The 17,684-nt window shown below is 45.9% G+C and overlaps 1 protein-coding gene across 1 annotated transcript in view; it reads left to right on the forward strand.

Moving 5' to 3' along the window:
- CRYL1 (crystallin lambda 1) overlaps positions 1 to 17,684 on the forward strand; it is a 111,871-nt gene that overhangs the window by 84,257 nt on the left and 9,930 nt on the right. The window contains exon 5 of the mRNA XM_080926140.1: positions 3,752 to 3,946. Coding sequence (XP_080782266.1) covers positions 3,752 to 3,946 — 195 coding nt within the window. The remainder of the gene's footprint in view (positions 1 to 3,751; positions 3,947 to 17,684) is intronic.

Genomic DNA, 17,684 nt, shown 5'->3' on the forward strand with positions numbered 1-17,684 from the left:
GATGACCAAAATTAGACCTCTGGCTTCTGTCACTGCATGGCGTGTAGGGGACTAGGTGTACCATCTTGGATAATTTGGACAGTCCTAGATATTCAAGAGTAATCCCAAGTCTTTGAGCATCTACATTTTCTCCAGCCCCACAGACTGGAGCAGAGTGGCGGAGCTCACGCCCTCAGCCCTGTAGTCCTCTGGGATTTTTGCCTGGACAGGAAATGAGATGTGGAGAAGGAAGCCTGGTCATGCCCCTGCAAGGCCCTGGCAAGGTGGATATTTATCATTGCAGTAGGTTATGGCCTCCACCTCCACACAGGGAAGCTTCAGCCAGCATGTTAGGACAGCTCCACGTTCTCAAGCATGTATTTTGCAGGGGAGGGTAGAATTTCTGGTCCTCTCTGGTCCAGAAGTAAGTAGAAGTATTGAGGAAAAGGTGTGTGCTGTCAGCCTCACATGGGCTTCAGCACAGGGCTTCCTGAACTGCCCCCTCAGAGGCTTCTGAAGACCTGTTATATGGAGCTGCATGCGAAGGGGAGGGGTGTTCATGTACCCACCTTTCTGGTTATAGCCTTTTTGCCCTTGGATGTATTTCATATCAAGTTTTCTTTTTGTAGGGAGGGTGGCTTTAGAGGGACTCGCACAGAGGGCGGGACAGAGAGACTGTCCCACCCAAGCAGCAGAACAACGTACCTATTTTGGCCCCACTTTAAAAAACAGCCTTCATTTATTTTCTTGATCTGTTAAGGAATCAAGGTGTCGTCTGGAGTTTATGGCCCCTCTCGGCGCTCAGGTCCGTAGGCCAGGTTGTCTCGGTGTTGGCCACAGATGCTGGGGTGGACAAGGATTCCTTGTTAGCTGCTGGGCGTCTCTTTCTGGAAGTAGATTGGGACCTGCTTTCTTGCATAGTGTCTGTGGTCACTGCCACCATGCTTCTTAGGAAAGGACTTCCCTTTCTAACAATGAGCACCACCCCGACCCTCTCATTCTGCAGGGTCTTGTCATGATGTCCAAGTTGTTCTCAAGCTTGAGACCTCCTGCCTCAGCCTTTTGGGAGCTGGGATGAAAGGCCAGCTCCCTGTGACTTTTCTGTGGGCACTAAATTAGTCCCATGGATTTACACCCTTGGCTGAGGGAGCCCTGGTGTGCTGCACACACATACTTCTGGGTACCCAGGGCACCTAGCTGGAGGAGGGCTGGAATCAGGACATGCTCATATGGGGGTCTTCAGTTTACTTTCCAGGAAGCTTGAGAGGAGGGACCCCTATGCATGTGGGTGAATGACTGTCCTGTAGTGTCTGGAGACCATGACCCCATTACCTAGAAAGAGACATCTGTGCAAGTTACCAGGCATCACCCTGCCTTAGTCAGACTCATGAGAAGAACACCCCGCCAGGTAGGCTTAGAAGTGGGCTTCCTCTGTCCTCTGGGGCATTTTGCACTCTCCTGTCCTCTGTTTACTGCATGGCCCAAGGCACTATCACTGCCACCTCAAACTGGAAACAGGGACTGGCTTCAATGTCAGAGGGCAAGTGCTCTGGGTGGAGTTACATCTTCCTGGAGAGCTCCTCCTGGACTTGTGGATAAAGTGAAAGCAGTTGGGTCTGGATTTAGGAGGTCTGAAGGATCCAGATGTACCACTTCTCATTATATAACCCTAGCTGGGCTGGTCTCTCTGTGTAGACCAGTCTAGCCACAAACTTACAGAGGCCTACCTCCTTCTGCCTCCTGAGAGCTGGGTGCTGGGATTAAAGGCCCAAGCCACCATGCCCAGCCCTGCCACACGTTTATACTGGCTACAGGAAATCATGCCAGAAATTTTAGCTACAATTCGAAACACTGTAATTTCTGATTTTAGAAATTTTTCTAAACGTTTAATTGTGATAACATATACCTACCATAAAATTGATCACTTTAGCCATCCTCAGGGGGTGGCTCAGAGATATTAAACACACACATACCTTTGTGCTTTTCCTAACGATTCATCGTGAAAACCGTCCCTTCCTGAACGAGTCTTATTCCTTAAACATCCGTTCCCTCTTCAGTCCCCGCCGCTGCACACCCTATGATATATTAGCAGAATAAAATGACTCCATGATCTCAGGAGACACATGTCTGTTTTTCCACTTGTGCTTCAGAGACCTGGAGCCCAGCTTCTCCAGTCTACACTAAAGTACAGCTCATCACATGCTGAGGTTGTAAGACATCTTGCAGGAGTTGGCTCTCCCAGTATGTGGGTCCTTGGGATTAAATTCAGGTTGTCAAGCTTGGCATCAAGGAGGTTCACCCTCTTGTCATCTCACTGGCCTCCATAATCTTGACTTTTAAATGTCATGAGTTAAGTGATTTTATAAGAATCTGGCAGGAGTCAGGTGATTAGACTGGAACACTGATTTATATCAATTATTCACTTAGAGTTGAGTCACTGATATAGCTCAGAGGTGGAGTGCTTGCCTAGAGTGAGTGAGGTCGTAGGTTCAGTTCCCCGCACTAAAAATACAAAAATGTGGGGGCAGTGGTGGCAAACACCTTTAATCTTAGTTGTCAGGAGGCAGAGGCAGGCCAGTCTCTGAAAGTCTCGGCCAGCTTGGTCTACAGAGTTAATTTTAGGACAACCAAGGCTACAGAGAGAAACCCTGTCTCCAAAACCCAACTAACCAACCAGCCAATCAAAGCAAAAGAAAAGACCCCAGACTCATCCTTGTAATCCCGGAACCCAGGAAGCCAAGAAGGGGGATCTCTGTTAGTTTGAGGCCGGTCCTGACTGCATAGTGAGTTTCTTATCAACAGCTGATTTCTAAAACCAAATAAGATACAATACAATTTAAAATAACAACAAATACTAAAGCTTATTCTTGAGTAGACCTGAGCATAGGCACATGCATGTGCCCACGCGCACACACACATACCATTAGTCATGGAGGATATCGGTGCAATCATCTACAGCCATCACTGTGCACAGAGGAAAAGCCATGGAGCAGACTGGCATAGTACAGGCTCTTTAGTAACTACTAAGCTGTGTTTTCTTGGAATGTTGGGTAGTTCTTGATGAGAAATAACCAAGGAACCAAGTGTGAACCAGGAAAATCAGAGCTGAGGGCCACACCACTGGGTTTCTCCTGCTTTGAGGCACTCTAAGGTATAAGACTGCTGAGGTGCTATGTAACCTGCTGATTTCCAGAGTTGCCAAAGTGGGCGAGGTGCACCAGGAGGAATCAGGGAAGTGCCAAGCGTTGGGAGGTTCTCTTTATGGAGTATTTTTGCTTACTCTGTAGCCCAGGCTGTTTAGAACTCATAACTCAAGCTAGTGTCTGTCTATCCGCTGCTTCCTCTTCCTAGCCTTGGGGTTACGGGCAAGAGTTGCCACACCCACTTTCCTGTTTTGTTTTTAACATGGACACTGGAGAGTGGCCGAGCCTGAGAAGGCTAGCAAGGGAAAGTGGTTCCGGACAGTGGGGAAGGATAAAGCTATGTCAGTTACTGGTACAGAAACCTTGTCCTGAGGAGACCACAGAACTTGGGGTTCTTCATAAGTGTATGATGGCAAGGGGCAACTTGTGTGTTCTTTTCAAAAGCAAAACCATACAATTCTATATATGCATCCCTTTCTCAAGCCCTATCTTTGGATGTAGAATCTGGGGACTTTTCCTAAGTTGCCCACCTCCAATCTGCCGCTTCATAGCTGGGTAGAGTGAGCCAGAGCAACACCCGGCCGTGGGCCATGACCTTGACCCTCTTATTCCTCTCTCCCTCTCCTAAGGTCAACCCACCATATTATGTCCCGCTGGTTGAGCTAGTCCCTCACCCAGAGACGGATCCAGGCACAATGGACAGAACCTATGCCTTGATGAGGAAGATTGGACAGTCCCCAGTGAGAGTCCTGAAGGAGATTGACGGCTTTGTCCTGAACCGCCTGCAGTACGCTATCATCAGTGAGTCCTGGAGGCTGGTGGAGGTTGGTACCCATGTCCCTTCTTCCTTCCCTGTTTCTCCTGACCTCCATCCCCTCCTTCCCTCTCTCCCTCCCTCTCTTGTCTGTTTTCCCCCTCCCCTTTGTTCTCCCTTGCCTCTATGGTTAAGTAGGGCAGGAGTCACTTTCTGGGTCTCTAAAAGCTAAGGGACACTCAGGGTTCCTTGTTGTATTCTGGAGACCCAGGGCATTTTATTTGGAGACAGAATACAACATAGCAGTTCACTGAGAGACTCCCTTCTCTAAGTTACTATTTGATAGCAAGATACAATGAGAAACTCTGGCCCTTTGTACAAAATTACCTGTGTGTGACATGTTGCGTTTCCCACAGACAGATTTTTACTCCTGGTGTCTAAAATTTTCAGGACTAAAACAAATTCTTTTTATGCAGAGGAAACTTGTTCCCTTAAAGGACTCAGTTTTAGTTCGAGAACCAGGAAAACCATGATGAGTACTAAACTTGTTAGTAATAGGCTGGCCTTACATATGTATGAGGAATATGTATGTGAGTGAATAATGAAATTTACACATGTGTGTACCATATATATCCATATATCTAGGATTTGTGCATTCAATTAATCATGGCTTAAAATATTTAAAAATATATATATCTTTTCTGACGATGGATCTAGATTACTTAACACATGTGGATGGCGCACACCTGAAATCCCATCACTTGTATGGTGTAATAAACTTGACCACCCATCAGTTGGTATCTCTGGGGGGACCTAGAACTACCTCACGGATGTAAAGCACTCCCTCTATAGCTTAGCCTCATCCTTTAATTATAGTATTTTACATATGAAAACACATGTGGCTGAATATATTGTCATGAACATTGCTGTAAAGATCTCTTTTTGTCAGGAAAGAGGGCAAAGTGGTCTCGAGGATTTGGAGGTAAAGGCTACATGCTCTAGGGGTCAGATCTCTAGCTCTTGACAAGCTTCCGTGTGGGTCAAGCACATAGAAGCCACATCCATGGAGGCCATAGGAAAGTGCGTGAGGGTGAGGAGGGCGGTACTTAGCTCAGACTCCACACTGGGTGTAGCCCCACATCTCCTTTCAGAACACTCAGAACGGGAACCAGGAAGCCAGTTGCAGCTCGCCATTCGTGGGTGTTATTTCCTTCCAGCATTTCCTCCAGTCTTCAGCAGGTGCGGATGATGTGTTCGGCTCGCCCTGTTAGAGTCATCCTGTGACCCCACTTCGTGTGCACTAACTAGTCGCTGTGCTGTGTGACTCAGTATTTAAAATCTGCCTCCTACTCGACATCTGCAAGATACGTGCCAGGATCTCACACTCCTTTCTTGTTTTAGAAATCAACTGATATCAGGATGCTTTAAAGAAATCCTGCATTTAAAATCCCTTCTTTTTTTTTTTTTTAAAAAAAAAGGTCTATTTAAAATAATAGAACGAAGGTCTAACAGACTCAAGGGGGAAACCAGCACTACAGTACAACATAGCAAGGAGCGGTGGTGTGGCTGCTTTAACTTTGGATCTATCTGGTTGCCAGTGCTCTGAGTCAAGTCTTACTTTACTCTGAAAGCTGTGAACCAACTTCAGAAGGCTGCATAGACTTAGGCAGGAGGAGTGCATAGAAAACTGCCTGCTTTTGGCCACATGGTGAAACATTGTAGACCGGAAGGTCTGAGCAGCGTTGGTGTGTCTCCTTGTATTGTTAGAAGAGAGCACCCTGGAGAGGATGCTGAGTTCGCAGCCCTGGAAGCCCCTCTGGCTTGTTCTGTCTGCCCTTCCCAGGAGCTCACGGCAAGCCCCATGGATTTGTTTTGTTGGTTGGCAGAATAACGGGTTTCAGGTCTGACAACTTTCCAAGAAAGCCAGTTTCACATGTGCCCCTGTCTTAGGTCTGACGGGTCACATCTTGTGTTGACAGGAAAAGGCACAGGAAGGCTAAGAAAGTGGTCCTACAACCCCAAAGTCTTGCCTTCCAATAGATTCTAGAAGATAACTTACACTCAAACGCAAAAGTGACCCGAAGGCTGTTAGGACTAAACTGGAGGTTTGTCGCCCCGCTGTAGGTGTGGCCCTGGGCTCTACACATAGACAGGGAGGCAGAAGGGATGCAGAGAGCATCCATGTAAAATCCGGGAGTGTGCTTCCTTTCACATGTCAACTTAGCAGCAGCTCCTTAACTCTCTCCCGGAACTTGAGCAGATTCAGGGGATGTTGGCTCTCTGCTGAGGCAGCTGCTGGCATGGGCTTCCAGGTGTCTACATGGATCCCTTTCTTTCTCAGGTCTCCAGAGCTGAGTGATAGGCTGTGCTTCATCTTGAGGTGACTCTAGAGAAATCCCCCCCACAGTCACTGCCAGCTACACTGTACCTGCTGGGGGCTGGCTAAAGGATCCCTGACCATTGTATAAGTTTTTATAGGAAGGTTCATGCTGCCTGTGGCCTGATTCCTCTTCAAACAGGACAATCAGCAAGGATTAGAAAAACTCTCCAGAGCCCTGCCCTCCTGCTGCAAATCTGCCTGCTCTGAGCCTCTCTGTAGGCAGGAGTTAGGTGACTCCAACTCACAACTTTGGACAGAGCCAGTTGAACTTGAATCTTGGGATGTTTCAACTTGATTGGGGTGTTTCAACTTGGATTGGGATTTTCTGTTTACTTCAAAACTTAAATATCAAAAAGAACAGAATCTAGGCTAGTCACTAGCTTTGCAAAGCCTTCCTTGGCACTCCCTCCCCTCCCCTTTCCTTCCCTCCCCTTCCCTCCCCTTCCCTCTCCTCCCCTTCCCTTCCCTTCCCTTTCCTCCCTTTCCTCCCTTTCCTCCCTTTCCCTCCCTTCCCCTTCCCTTTCTTTCCTCCCATTCCCTCTTCTCTCCTCCTCTTTCCTCCCATCCTCTTCCCTCTCTTCTTCTCCCCTTTCTTTTCTTTCCTTTCCTTCCTTTCCCTTCCCTTTCTTTCTCCTGTCCTCGCCCTCTCTCATTGGCTTTTGTATACAAGGTCATTTAAAGAAGATCCCTCTGGTCTGGAACTCACCATGCATCCTGTGTGAGCCTTGAACCACTTGATCTCCCTTTATAGGCACACACCACAAGACCTGGCTCAGACCTTCTCTTTGCACATGAAGCCTGGGCTGGCTTACTCAAATGGCTAGACTGAGAAAACAGAAAGAACTTCCACGTGTGGGGAGGCTTTCTCCACCTCCCCAACTCACTGTGGGTTCTCTGGAGTCACAAAGCAAGTTGAAAGTGGGAAAAGCTCTTTCTGCTCCACACAAGCTCACTGCATTCATGAGTAGAGCTTGTAAAGGAAGCCTGTTAGAAGTGGGTCCTCTGAGCCTTCTCTGTCCTGGCTCCCTGCTGCTAGGTCAGCAGGCCCAAAAGAGTAATTCTGTTCCCTGTCGTTGGTGTGAAAGTGGCTCAGAGCAGATCAGAGCCAAGTATGACTGTCCGTGTTCTGACCCTAAGTTAGGGTATATGCTGGGCAGGACAAGTTCCATCCAGGCCTGGAGGGAACCTGGACTATTTATTCCGCCCAGCATGTTTTGATGATGACATGGGAAAAGCAGACAGAGAAGTGGTTGTGTTGCTCATTTGCTGTGATTATGAGTTGCTGGTATAGAGCCAGCCCTGTCTGGAATAACTCTCACTTGATTATGGAACTTGTATTTTTTTTCTTCATTTTTAGTTTAGAAGTGTTGGTTTTAATCGATAAATAATCATGTTTAGTTGTAGAATGCACAGTGGTATTTGACTCTTCATTCTGTCCTCCATGTCTGCATGGTGCACACTCCTGTGTGTGCCTGTTCTCCATGTCTGCATGCTGCACACTCTCATGTTGTATGTCATTTAGACATTGCTGTATTTGATTTGCTCATGTTTGCACCCGAATCCACAGTAGACGTTACCGATAGTTAGTGTGCTGTATTATGTGACTTTGAATTCAGGGTAGTTCTTTGTAAAGTGGATTGTGAAAGGTTCTTCCATTTTTGAAAGGTTTCTCCCTAAATATTTGACAGATCTATAGTGAAATAACTTGAGACTGGGAAAATCTTTTTCAGGAACCTTTAAAAGACAAATACAGCTTTTTGTAGAACTGTTCTCTGTTTTCTTCTCAATTGAGTTTGGATTGTTTATGGTTACTCGGAAATTGCTCTGATTTTCCCAACATATTGACTTTATAAGTGTAAAGCTGTTCATAATATTATTTTTATCCATTTTATGGCTTCACCGTTTATAGTGAGGTCTTTGGTTTTCGTTCTGAATTTCATGATTTGTGTCTGCTTTTTTTTTTTTTAACTTCATTGCATTTGGTTAGGGATTTGTCATCTTACTTATTTGTAAATTTTACTCTGAGAAGCAAAACTGTGCTTGTCAGCTTCCTATCACTGTAATGAAACACCTGAGATTAGCAACTTTCAAAGAACAGACACTTATTTCATCTTACAGTATCAGAGGGTCCAGTCCATGATCGGCTGGCACTACAAGATAGCATATCAGCATGTGGAAAGGGAAGCCTATTTATGTTATAGTGACCAGCTTTGGGGTGAGGGTGGAGCAGAGAAGAATTGAAAGGCCAGGGTTCAGTATCCCTTTGGAGAAACATTCCCAGTGACCTCTGAAGACCTCCTAATAATGCCAAGCTGTAAGCTAAGGTTTTAACACATGGGCCTTTGGGTGACATTTAATGTCTGAACAGCAGAACCTTTTCTTTCATCTCTCAGTGTCTAATTTTGCTGTTTTAAATTTCAGTCACTAGTTAGTGAGGGCATAGCAGAATTCTTATGGCTAAGCAAACAAGACTGATTCTAAGAGAAGCAAAGGAGGCTTGATGGGAAGAAGGTTTACCTGTGGACATGTGCTCGGCAGGCGCTCGTGAAGAGTGCCATTTTGTGGCAGCATATCTAGGTAAGAAAGAGAAAGTGCAGCAGTGAGAGGCATGTTCTTTGCACACCCTAACTATGACAGGCTGTTTGCTGCCATCCTCACCCCTTCTGGAGAGGAATAGTATCCAAGAATATGAAGGAGCTAGGGTCTGTAGTATTGTCTCATAGATGTTAGTCCTGTTTTGTCCCCTGTTCTAGTTTGGCTTCATAGTTGTGGCACGGAAACCTTCATGAACTGGTAAATGGCAAGTCTGGGTGCAGTCTAGTAACACTATTATTCCCTGTCAGGGCTGGGTCACTGGGTGATGAGATCCTTTTGGCTGGGAATGTAATTTCAAGTTTGTGTTCCTGAGGCAGTAACACGCTGAGGGAATGTGTGTAGTGATGAAAACTCTTTGGCCAGACAATGGCTGAGTTTAATGTCCATAAATTCTTTCCCCATCTGGGCAAGGTGGGTGGAGGAACCTGGAATGAGTCATGAAGCCATCAGCAAGGTCTCAGCCTGTTGGCATGTTTTGGCAGTAAGCCTTAGAAATTGCTTACCTCATGTTTTATCCTTATGAGCAGTATAATCCCTAGCAGGATTCCTGTTCTTGGGGCTCTATAAGGTTGAGAAGAAAGCATCCCTCTTGTCCTTAAGAGGTTTAACAATAGAATGACAAATGATAAGGCATGTACATTTGTTTCCCTAGCAGAACGACATCACAGGACAGTGAGTGAGTGCTGGATAACTTCTTAAGGTCCAGATGCCTGTGTGCCCCTTCTTTGTAAGGGGGAGGGAAGTGAGGAACTATAAAACGTATTTGAGGGGCTGTGGTTTTTAGGCAGAATGAATGACCTGGAAAACAGTCCTGTGATACTTAGAGAAACTGCAGCTATTTTCCTCTTTGGCAAGTTTAGTCTTCAGGCAGGAAAAGGAAGGGTAGTCTATGCATATACAGTCTGCCAGCATCTGCCAGCATGCACAACACTCCGTTTAAAGTCTGCGCACGGTGTACTGTGTTGTGGGCAGACTATGGGCCCCTGCATCACGAGCTACTGGATTCAGTGCTTAGTCTCTTGGTTTTCTCACAAGGGGCATAGTTTGTGCATCTGATCAAGATTCCCTGGGGGTTCTATAACTTTATCACCAAGCTTTGTTTCAGACATAAGTGCTGGGAGGATCATTCCATTAACAAAGTGTGGTTCAATGGTCATGCCATCAGATTGGCAGGTGGTTACTTACCTGACACTGGAGCAAGAATTAGGAATCAGCCAAACCCACCTGAGCCCACCTGGAGCCGTCACCTGCTCATGGCAGTCTTGTCCTCTGGTATAGGATTTCAGAACCTGGGAAGCGTTTTTTCTCATTTTCCATGATCAGATCTTTTCAGACCTGCCAGTCACTTCTCACTGTCAGGAGAAGCATGTTACTGGTATAGACTTTACACAATAGTAAAGTGACTAATCCATTAAGTGGCTTGGTCCACGAGCTACAACCTGGTTGGGAATTAAGACCCACCTCTGCTGCAAGGTCTGTGAAGCAGAGATGATTTCTTACTGGAATCTGAGAGGACTGGGTGGGGGGTCTCTGTAAGGGTTTAGACCAGTGTCTGCCATGTGGCTTAGGTGATTTAGCTTCTCATGTGCAGCAGCTGCCACCAGGGACATCCTAAGACGTGGTCTTCACATTCTTAGCTTAGTAGAGACAATCTCTCTCACCTGGGCGCTCATAAGAAATGCAGTCTCTAGGTCTTCCCAGGCTGCAGGATCAGACCACACTGTGACAAGCTAGAGGTTCTAATGGATGTCAATATTAAAGTAGCCCTGAATGTGACTTCTGAGGCCCGGGCCTGAAGGTCTCCCTAGACGGTCTCATCTGTTCAAAGATAAACTCTGTCCATTACAGCTGGGGGGGGGGGGGAGGTAGCCTAATTGACTGGTAGCTCTTTGTTTTCTAATTGGACATTAATACTAATTTAGCTTGTACCTGATGGAGTCTTCATTTCACAGAGATATATGACATTTTATTTCTCAACTGCTTTTTTTTAATCTTTCTTTGGCTGCTTATGTATTTTGTTCTGTCTTTTTATCTGGGATGCAGTCCTGTTGATACCAGCTTCTACTTAAATAGAGACTCAGATAATATTGGCACTATATGAATTTGAACCCCAGTTTAAAGCACTAAATACCTCTGACTTTTCCTAAAGGGATGTGAAAATCGATTTTGATACAGGGCCTCACTGTGTAGTTTTGGCTGTTTTGGAACTTGCTGCATAGACCAAGCTGGCTTTGAATTCACAAAAATCTGCCTGTCTCTGCCTTGTGAGTTTTGGGATTAAAGGTGTTTATCTGTATTTCCAGCCCAAAAACTGGTTTTAAAAGTCTTAATTCATCCTCATTAAAACACAAGTATGGGTTGGGGACGTAGCTCAGTTAGTAGAGTGCTTGCCAAGTGTGTATGAGGTGCTCGTTTACATACCACACAAACCATGGGGAGTTTGAGGCCAGGCTGGGCTTTAATGAGACCCTGTCTCAAGAAACAAAAACAAACAGGTCAGAACAAACACAAGACTGTAATTGTCAAGAGGTGAGAACTGTTCTACCAACCATAAGCTTACTGGCCGGAGCCTGTCTCACTTGGACCTGTTCCCTGGCTACACCGCTCATATGTGTAACACCAGACACACTCCACCCTTTGATTTCCTGAGCAGAGATGCAAATAGTTGTCAGGTTTCTCGGGAGGAAAGAACCTATGTGAATAGGAGCTGGTACCTAGGAGACACAGCTCTGGGGAGGAAAGAACCTATGTGAATAGGAGCCGGTACCTGGGAGACACAGCTCTGGGGAGGGCTGTAGGTCACAGCTGTGTCCAGATCCCTTGCTTGCAGCAAGGGGAAGTGGGCAGGCCTGGCTGCCAGCAGCATTGGGAAGTGATGGCTCTTAGAGATGTGCAGGATGCCCGGCTGAGGTGCCCCAGCTGCCCTGAGAATCAGGTCTCAAAGAAAAGAAGACAGACAGACACACAGACACACAGACACACACACGCACACTACAACACAATAAATGCCATGTGTAACAAACTCACAGCAAACATCATAATTCAGAGATCGTACATTAACTCAAAGTCAAAAACTGTTTCTCTATGATTAAGAAAAACATGGCTGTCAATTTAACTGCTTCTGTTGGATACCACATTAGTCATCCTCTCTAGATAAACAACACAAAAGAGGAAACAGGACACATCCAGATTGGACAGAGGCTAAATCACTAAATCATCTCCTCTTCTTATGTGGTTTTATATACAGAAAACACTAAAGATGTTGGCAGGGGGTGGGGGGAAGCCCTGTTACAACAGATACAGTTGCAGTTCACAAGTATAACACTGAAGCTAAAATTCAATAAAGGTGTAAGGTATAAAAGCACTTCTATACACTGACAACGGACTATCCAATTTTTTTTAAGTTTGCAATAGCTACAAAAAATAAAATTAAATTAAGAATACTTAAATTTTGTCAAGTAAACGAATTTCCTGGGTGGGGTGGACATTTAACGTGATCAGGTCTTCTAATCCATTAGTGTAGGCTGCGCCTCCTTGCTTTTCTTAGTCAGTGTTTTAAAGATGCCAGGCCCAGGAGATATACAGACTCAGCACAATCTCTATCTAAATTCCATAAAACCAGTGTGGTCTTCTTTTGGGAAGAGTCTAGATACCCTGTGAAGTGTGTTAGGATTGTAACACAAAGCATATTCGGATATGAGCTTCCAGAAGTGTAGGATCTTCCCGGAAGAGTGGGTACGTGGTGCAAAGAAAGGGCAACTGAGTCAACTGAGCATAACTGCGGAGCTGTCTCCTTGGACATGTCAGCTCAGCTCAGCTTTGTTCCGGTTTCCTTTCTCCTGCTGAGCACATTGACCCCGTCTGAGTTCCCAGGGGAGCACATTCATGCCTATACACAGTGACAGCCATCTACAGGATGCCCTCCAGTGCTGCAGAAACTGAGCCTGTTTGGCTGAGAATCATCTGCATTAGACTTTGTCCTAGCCTTGGTTCTCAGCAGACCACTCATTCATTGATGGTGTTGCTCACTGACGTAGATCCTCATAAAACACGCTATCAATAAGCAAGTGGCCTGCTAAAAGCTCAGGCTAGACTTCTGCCTTTTTCTTTCAGATTTGACTCTTGGCACAGGTTATGGTACCTGGGATTTTGAGGTTCTGGGAATTCTAGGCCAGTGTATCAGGAGAAACGGGCACGGATGGTGCTTCTGCCGGCAGATGGGTGGTGTGACTGACTATTGGGCCATGGTAGTGGGAAAGGAAGATTTTTTTCATTGGTGGCTCTTTTGATGGAATTGCTCTATCCAGGAAAGAAATCTTATGGTGGCAGAAAGCAGGTCTCAGCACTTGCCTTGATTGCCCTGGGTTCCAGCCCTAGCTAACATTGTCAGCATCAACAAAATTATGATAAAGAATAATTTTGAGGAAGTCACAAGATAAACTTAAGAGATGCTGGATTTCTAGATGATGTTTTCCAGATCCTGCTTCAAGTTTATTTGTAAAAACATCATAGGACACTGGTCATCTACAAATAACATGTAGAAGGTGTGTCAGTCCGTCTGTCTGCACACTGACAGAAGCCTTCTCTATGGAGCCTTCACAGGGGCCTGGGCACCTCGGGGAACCTGAGCTGGAGCTGAGGCCTGGGCTTTACCTGGAGCTGCAGCCTCTGTCTTGGTTTGAACCTTGGGCTTTGGTTGGCAGAGCCTACGACCCTTAGCCACGTAGCTTTGGATCCTCTTCCCAAGCTTGTTCATGACTGAGTTCGAGGCTGGGGACCTTTGGCATCTTGGGCTTGATGGCCTGAGGCTTCACAAGGGCCTTGATGGCCTCTGCGTGTGCACTCACTGCCTTTGCACTGTTGGCCTGCATCTTCTTCAGGCCTTTCTTGTTGTGCTTCTTGGCAAAACACGTGTTCCTCAGGAACTTGGGGTCAACCTCCTTAAGGGATTTGTATCTCTGTGACTGGGGTTTCTTGATGCCATTTTTGTGCCATTTGCAGGACTGGTTGTGTGTGGTATAGTTCTTGGACTTGGCCATGTCAGCACGGTAACCTACAGGCTCTCACAGCACCCAGGACAGGAAGAGAAAGAAAACGGTTGTTTATTTTGAGCCATGGCTTTTTGGTGCCTTTCTCCCCCCAGTGATCAGTGCAGTATCAGTATAGGGACTATGGAACAAGTCATGAACACACTCATGGCTATCAAACCAGTCGTAAAGACAAAGCAATTTGCAGGAAAGATTTAAGTATTTCTGTTTTCTGAAGAGAGTTATTTTGTATTTTATTGTCTAATAGAATGTCTCTAGTTCCACACACACACAAAACAATACTAACCATGAAGTATTTTAAACAAAAGCAGATGGACATAGACCTCCGAAAGTTTCTGTGAAGAGATAGCAACTAAGAAACACATGCTAGGTGTGTTGGCATACACCTGCAAGCCTAGTGTATGAGGCTGAGGCAGGAGGATCCTAAGTTTAAAATCAGGAAGGGGGGGGATGAATGGCAGGCAAGCAAGTCGGCTGTAAGTGAAAATGCTGTTTTTATTCTACCTTAATACCCTCACACAGGTGACAGGTCAGTTGGTTGAAGCTGGAAGGTTAACAGACAGGGTAAATGGGGTCTCTGAAATGGAGGAATAAAGGGATGCTCAGAGAGAAGGAAGGAGCATCAGGTACCAAAGAGAAAGAAGGAAGGAGCATCAGGTACCCAGACCTAGGCACCCTTGTTGCCAGGGGTTGGGGGTGGGGGGATTGTCACCTTCCACCAGCTGAAAGTGAAAGCCAACTTGGGGCCTTCAGAATCTGAAACTCTTTTTTTTTTTTTTTTTGAGGTAGCTTTTTGGTTTTTGTTTTAAAGACAGGGTCTTGCTGTGTAACACAGACTGGTCTCGCTCACTCACCCTTATGTCTTGGCACTCTGAGCTCTAAGATTACATTGTGCCAGAGGCAGTCAGGGCTTACGCCATGCTGTATCTTTCATGCCAATGTCTTGTATTTTCTTATTCAAACCTTTGTGGCAAACTGTATTCCCAGGTGGCCCTTTCATTATGGTTCAGGCTGAGTGCCCCTGAACAAGTCAATCCAAAATCTGAAATACTTTCGAATAGAAAACCTAGTGATTCTAATGTTAGATTAAAATTAATTTTAGATTTCAGATTTTTAGATTAGGGTGCTCAACCAATAGTCTATCCAAATATTCTAATGTATGAAGAACTGTATAATCTTGTGTATTTCCAGTCCTTGATGGTCCTGAGTATATTTCTGGTCCTCAGCATTTCAATCAAAGAACCTCTTAGTCTGTATAACTGTCTTCACGGTGTCTGGTAGACATTCTTTGTCCTTCAAACTCAGCAGCATGGTTCATTGTCTCCCCGAACACAGTAATCTGTATAACACATTGAGGAATAGTGCTCCAGAAATTTTTATTTTTTTGATTATTTTGGTTTTTGGCTTGTTCCTATTTCAAAACTTTAAAGAAAATTCAAAGTGGAAAATACCTCTGCCTTTGTCTCTTCCCTAACATGAATGCTTTGCTCCAGTATTATTTGTAGACAGCTAACAGCTTCCTCATTTCATTTGGTAGGCTTTGGAGTGTTTGGATGTTCCTCTCAGTGTAGGTTGTTTTGAGGTAGCTTCTGTTTCTGTCTTGACCTAGACTTAGCCGCCCCTGTGCACCTGTGCCTTACTCCCGCTGGGGCTTTCCATGGATACTCTGGGGTGCAAGCTTTCCAGGCCAAGGAAGGACTTTTTCCTCTTGCTAGATGTGACCAGAATGTCCCCGAGAATGATCCATGCTTCTCCTGCCACCCAAGAGGCCCACGGGATACCTGTCACCAGCAGGCTTACCAGTGAGGCCCACCCGCTGCCTCTCCTTCCCGTTCCCAGCACTCTGGCTCCTTAGCCTCTCTCAGATGGCTCCTGACAGGGTGTGTTTTCTAGGTGCGATTCAGTGCCTTGTTGCATGAGCTAAATGTGGGCTTCAGTAGCTTCTTGTACAGTTAGCTAAATCTGCCCATGTCATCATGCAGGAATGTCTGTGTCCTGCTTCCAAAGAAATATGTAAGTGTTGGTAAGCGGCCATGCTGCTCACAAACCCGTGAGTAACTATGGGTCATGAAGCAGCTCTTGGATGTCTTTTATTTTCTCCTTATTAAAATTTCTTCTTGCCTCACATCTCCCTTGACGGTGGCCTGGGTGTGGAGGGAGAGTTTAGGCCAGGACTTTTTTTGCTCTTGCTCCTGGAGCTGGAGTTACAGGTTGCTGTGAGCCACCTGATACAGATGCTGGGAACCGAACTCAGGTCCTCTGCAAGGGAAGTGTGCACTCTGGACTGCTGGCCGTCTCTCTGGCATCCCCACAGCCCTTGCCATGTTTGTGGTGCATCGAAGATCAGTAAGACCTGGAGAATAAACTGCAGAACAGAATATAGAAGACTACACCAGCGGAGAGAGCTAGTCCATGGTCTCATTTAATCTCCTATGAAATGCATTGCAATAGCTCTCAGTATACAAAACCAGTGCTCTATCCACTAAGCTACGGAGCCTAAAGAGTTCCCAGTTTAAACCTCCAGACCTGAAACTCTGTCTTTGGACCCTCTACAAGGGCTCCAGGAGTGAGTACCTCTGAATGGGACACCCCTGAACCTGGCTCTTATAGGAGTTCCCCTTCTCCTCAACCCTCACCCAAAACTGTTAGTGTGCATGTCCAGGTGTCTTAATTGAGAAACTACAGGAAAAAAATGGAAGGGTGAAGAGTAAGAAGAGGTTTCTCATGAGTAAACCCATACCCGTTGGTTGTCTTATCCAACCTACCCAGGACACCTCAGGAGACAGAAATTGCTGCAGCTCAAGGTCATTCCATGTAAATAGGGATTGACATGGTCTCTTGACCTGTAACCTCTTTCTAGTGGCTAAGATGGTGGAGGCCTATATCCTTCCATATCACAGTTTAGGATTTATTCGTGATGTAACCTATTCTTTCTCTTCACCCTTCATTTTTTTCTGTAGTTTATCAAGACCCTGGGCATACACCCTAACAGTTTTGGGTGAAGGTTGGGGGGGGGCATGTGTAGAATCTTATCCACATGCCTAGTAGCAAGGCTGGGTCCCTGGAGGTGACCATGGTGGCCAAGTAAGAACTATGTGTTCTGAGATATTTGACAAGCCGGGACCAAGCTTGGGGAAATCAACAAGGCAGAAATGGAAAAACAAAACATATTGTCTTTTTAATTAGATAAGGGAGGGTGGCCTGGATTAAATGGGAAGAGTGGAGGGAAAATGAGGGCAAAGCAACCACGTAGGAATAAACCAGAAGAATGGGCAGTTAAGGGAGGGGAAGACACACGTGTGTAGCTGGCGACCTGTAGTGGTGGTGACAGTCACAGGATGCAGTCCTCAGCTACTGTGCACCACACAAGGTCCCTTCCAGTCAGAGTCACACTGTGCATTGCCTTGCTAACTGTCGGTCCTCGGGTGCATGCGTCGAGGGTCAGACAGAGTAGAGCTGCTCCTGGAGGGACTTAGTATATCAGCTGACCTGAACTACAGGGCAGTATTCTCTATAATTGGGGTGGGTTGCAACTAATTGGTTAAGAAGTCTAAAGAACTCAACTAAGGGCTCTCAAGACTCACCAGTCCATTGTCATGTGTGTGTGTGTGTGTGTGTGTGTGTGTGTGTGTGTGTGTGTGTGTATGTGTGTGTGTGTAAGGTAGGGTGATGCATTCATGAATACAGATGGAGGTCAGACAACAACTTGCCAGGAATTGGTTCTCTCCTTTTATCATTTCACCACGTGGGACCCAAGGATGGAACTCAAACTATCAGGTTTGGCT

Source organism: Micromys minutus (genome assembly GCF_963924665.1).
Source record: "Micromys minutus genome assembly, chromosome: 12".
Classification (NCBI taxonomy): domain Eukaryota; kingdom Metazoa; phylum Chordata; class Mammalia; order Rodentia; family Muridae; genus Micromys; species Micromys minutus.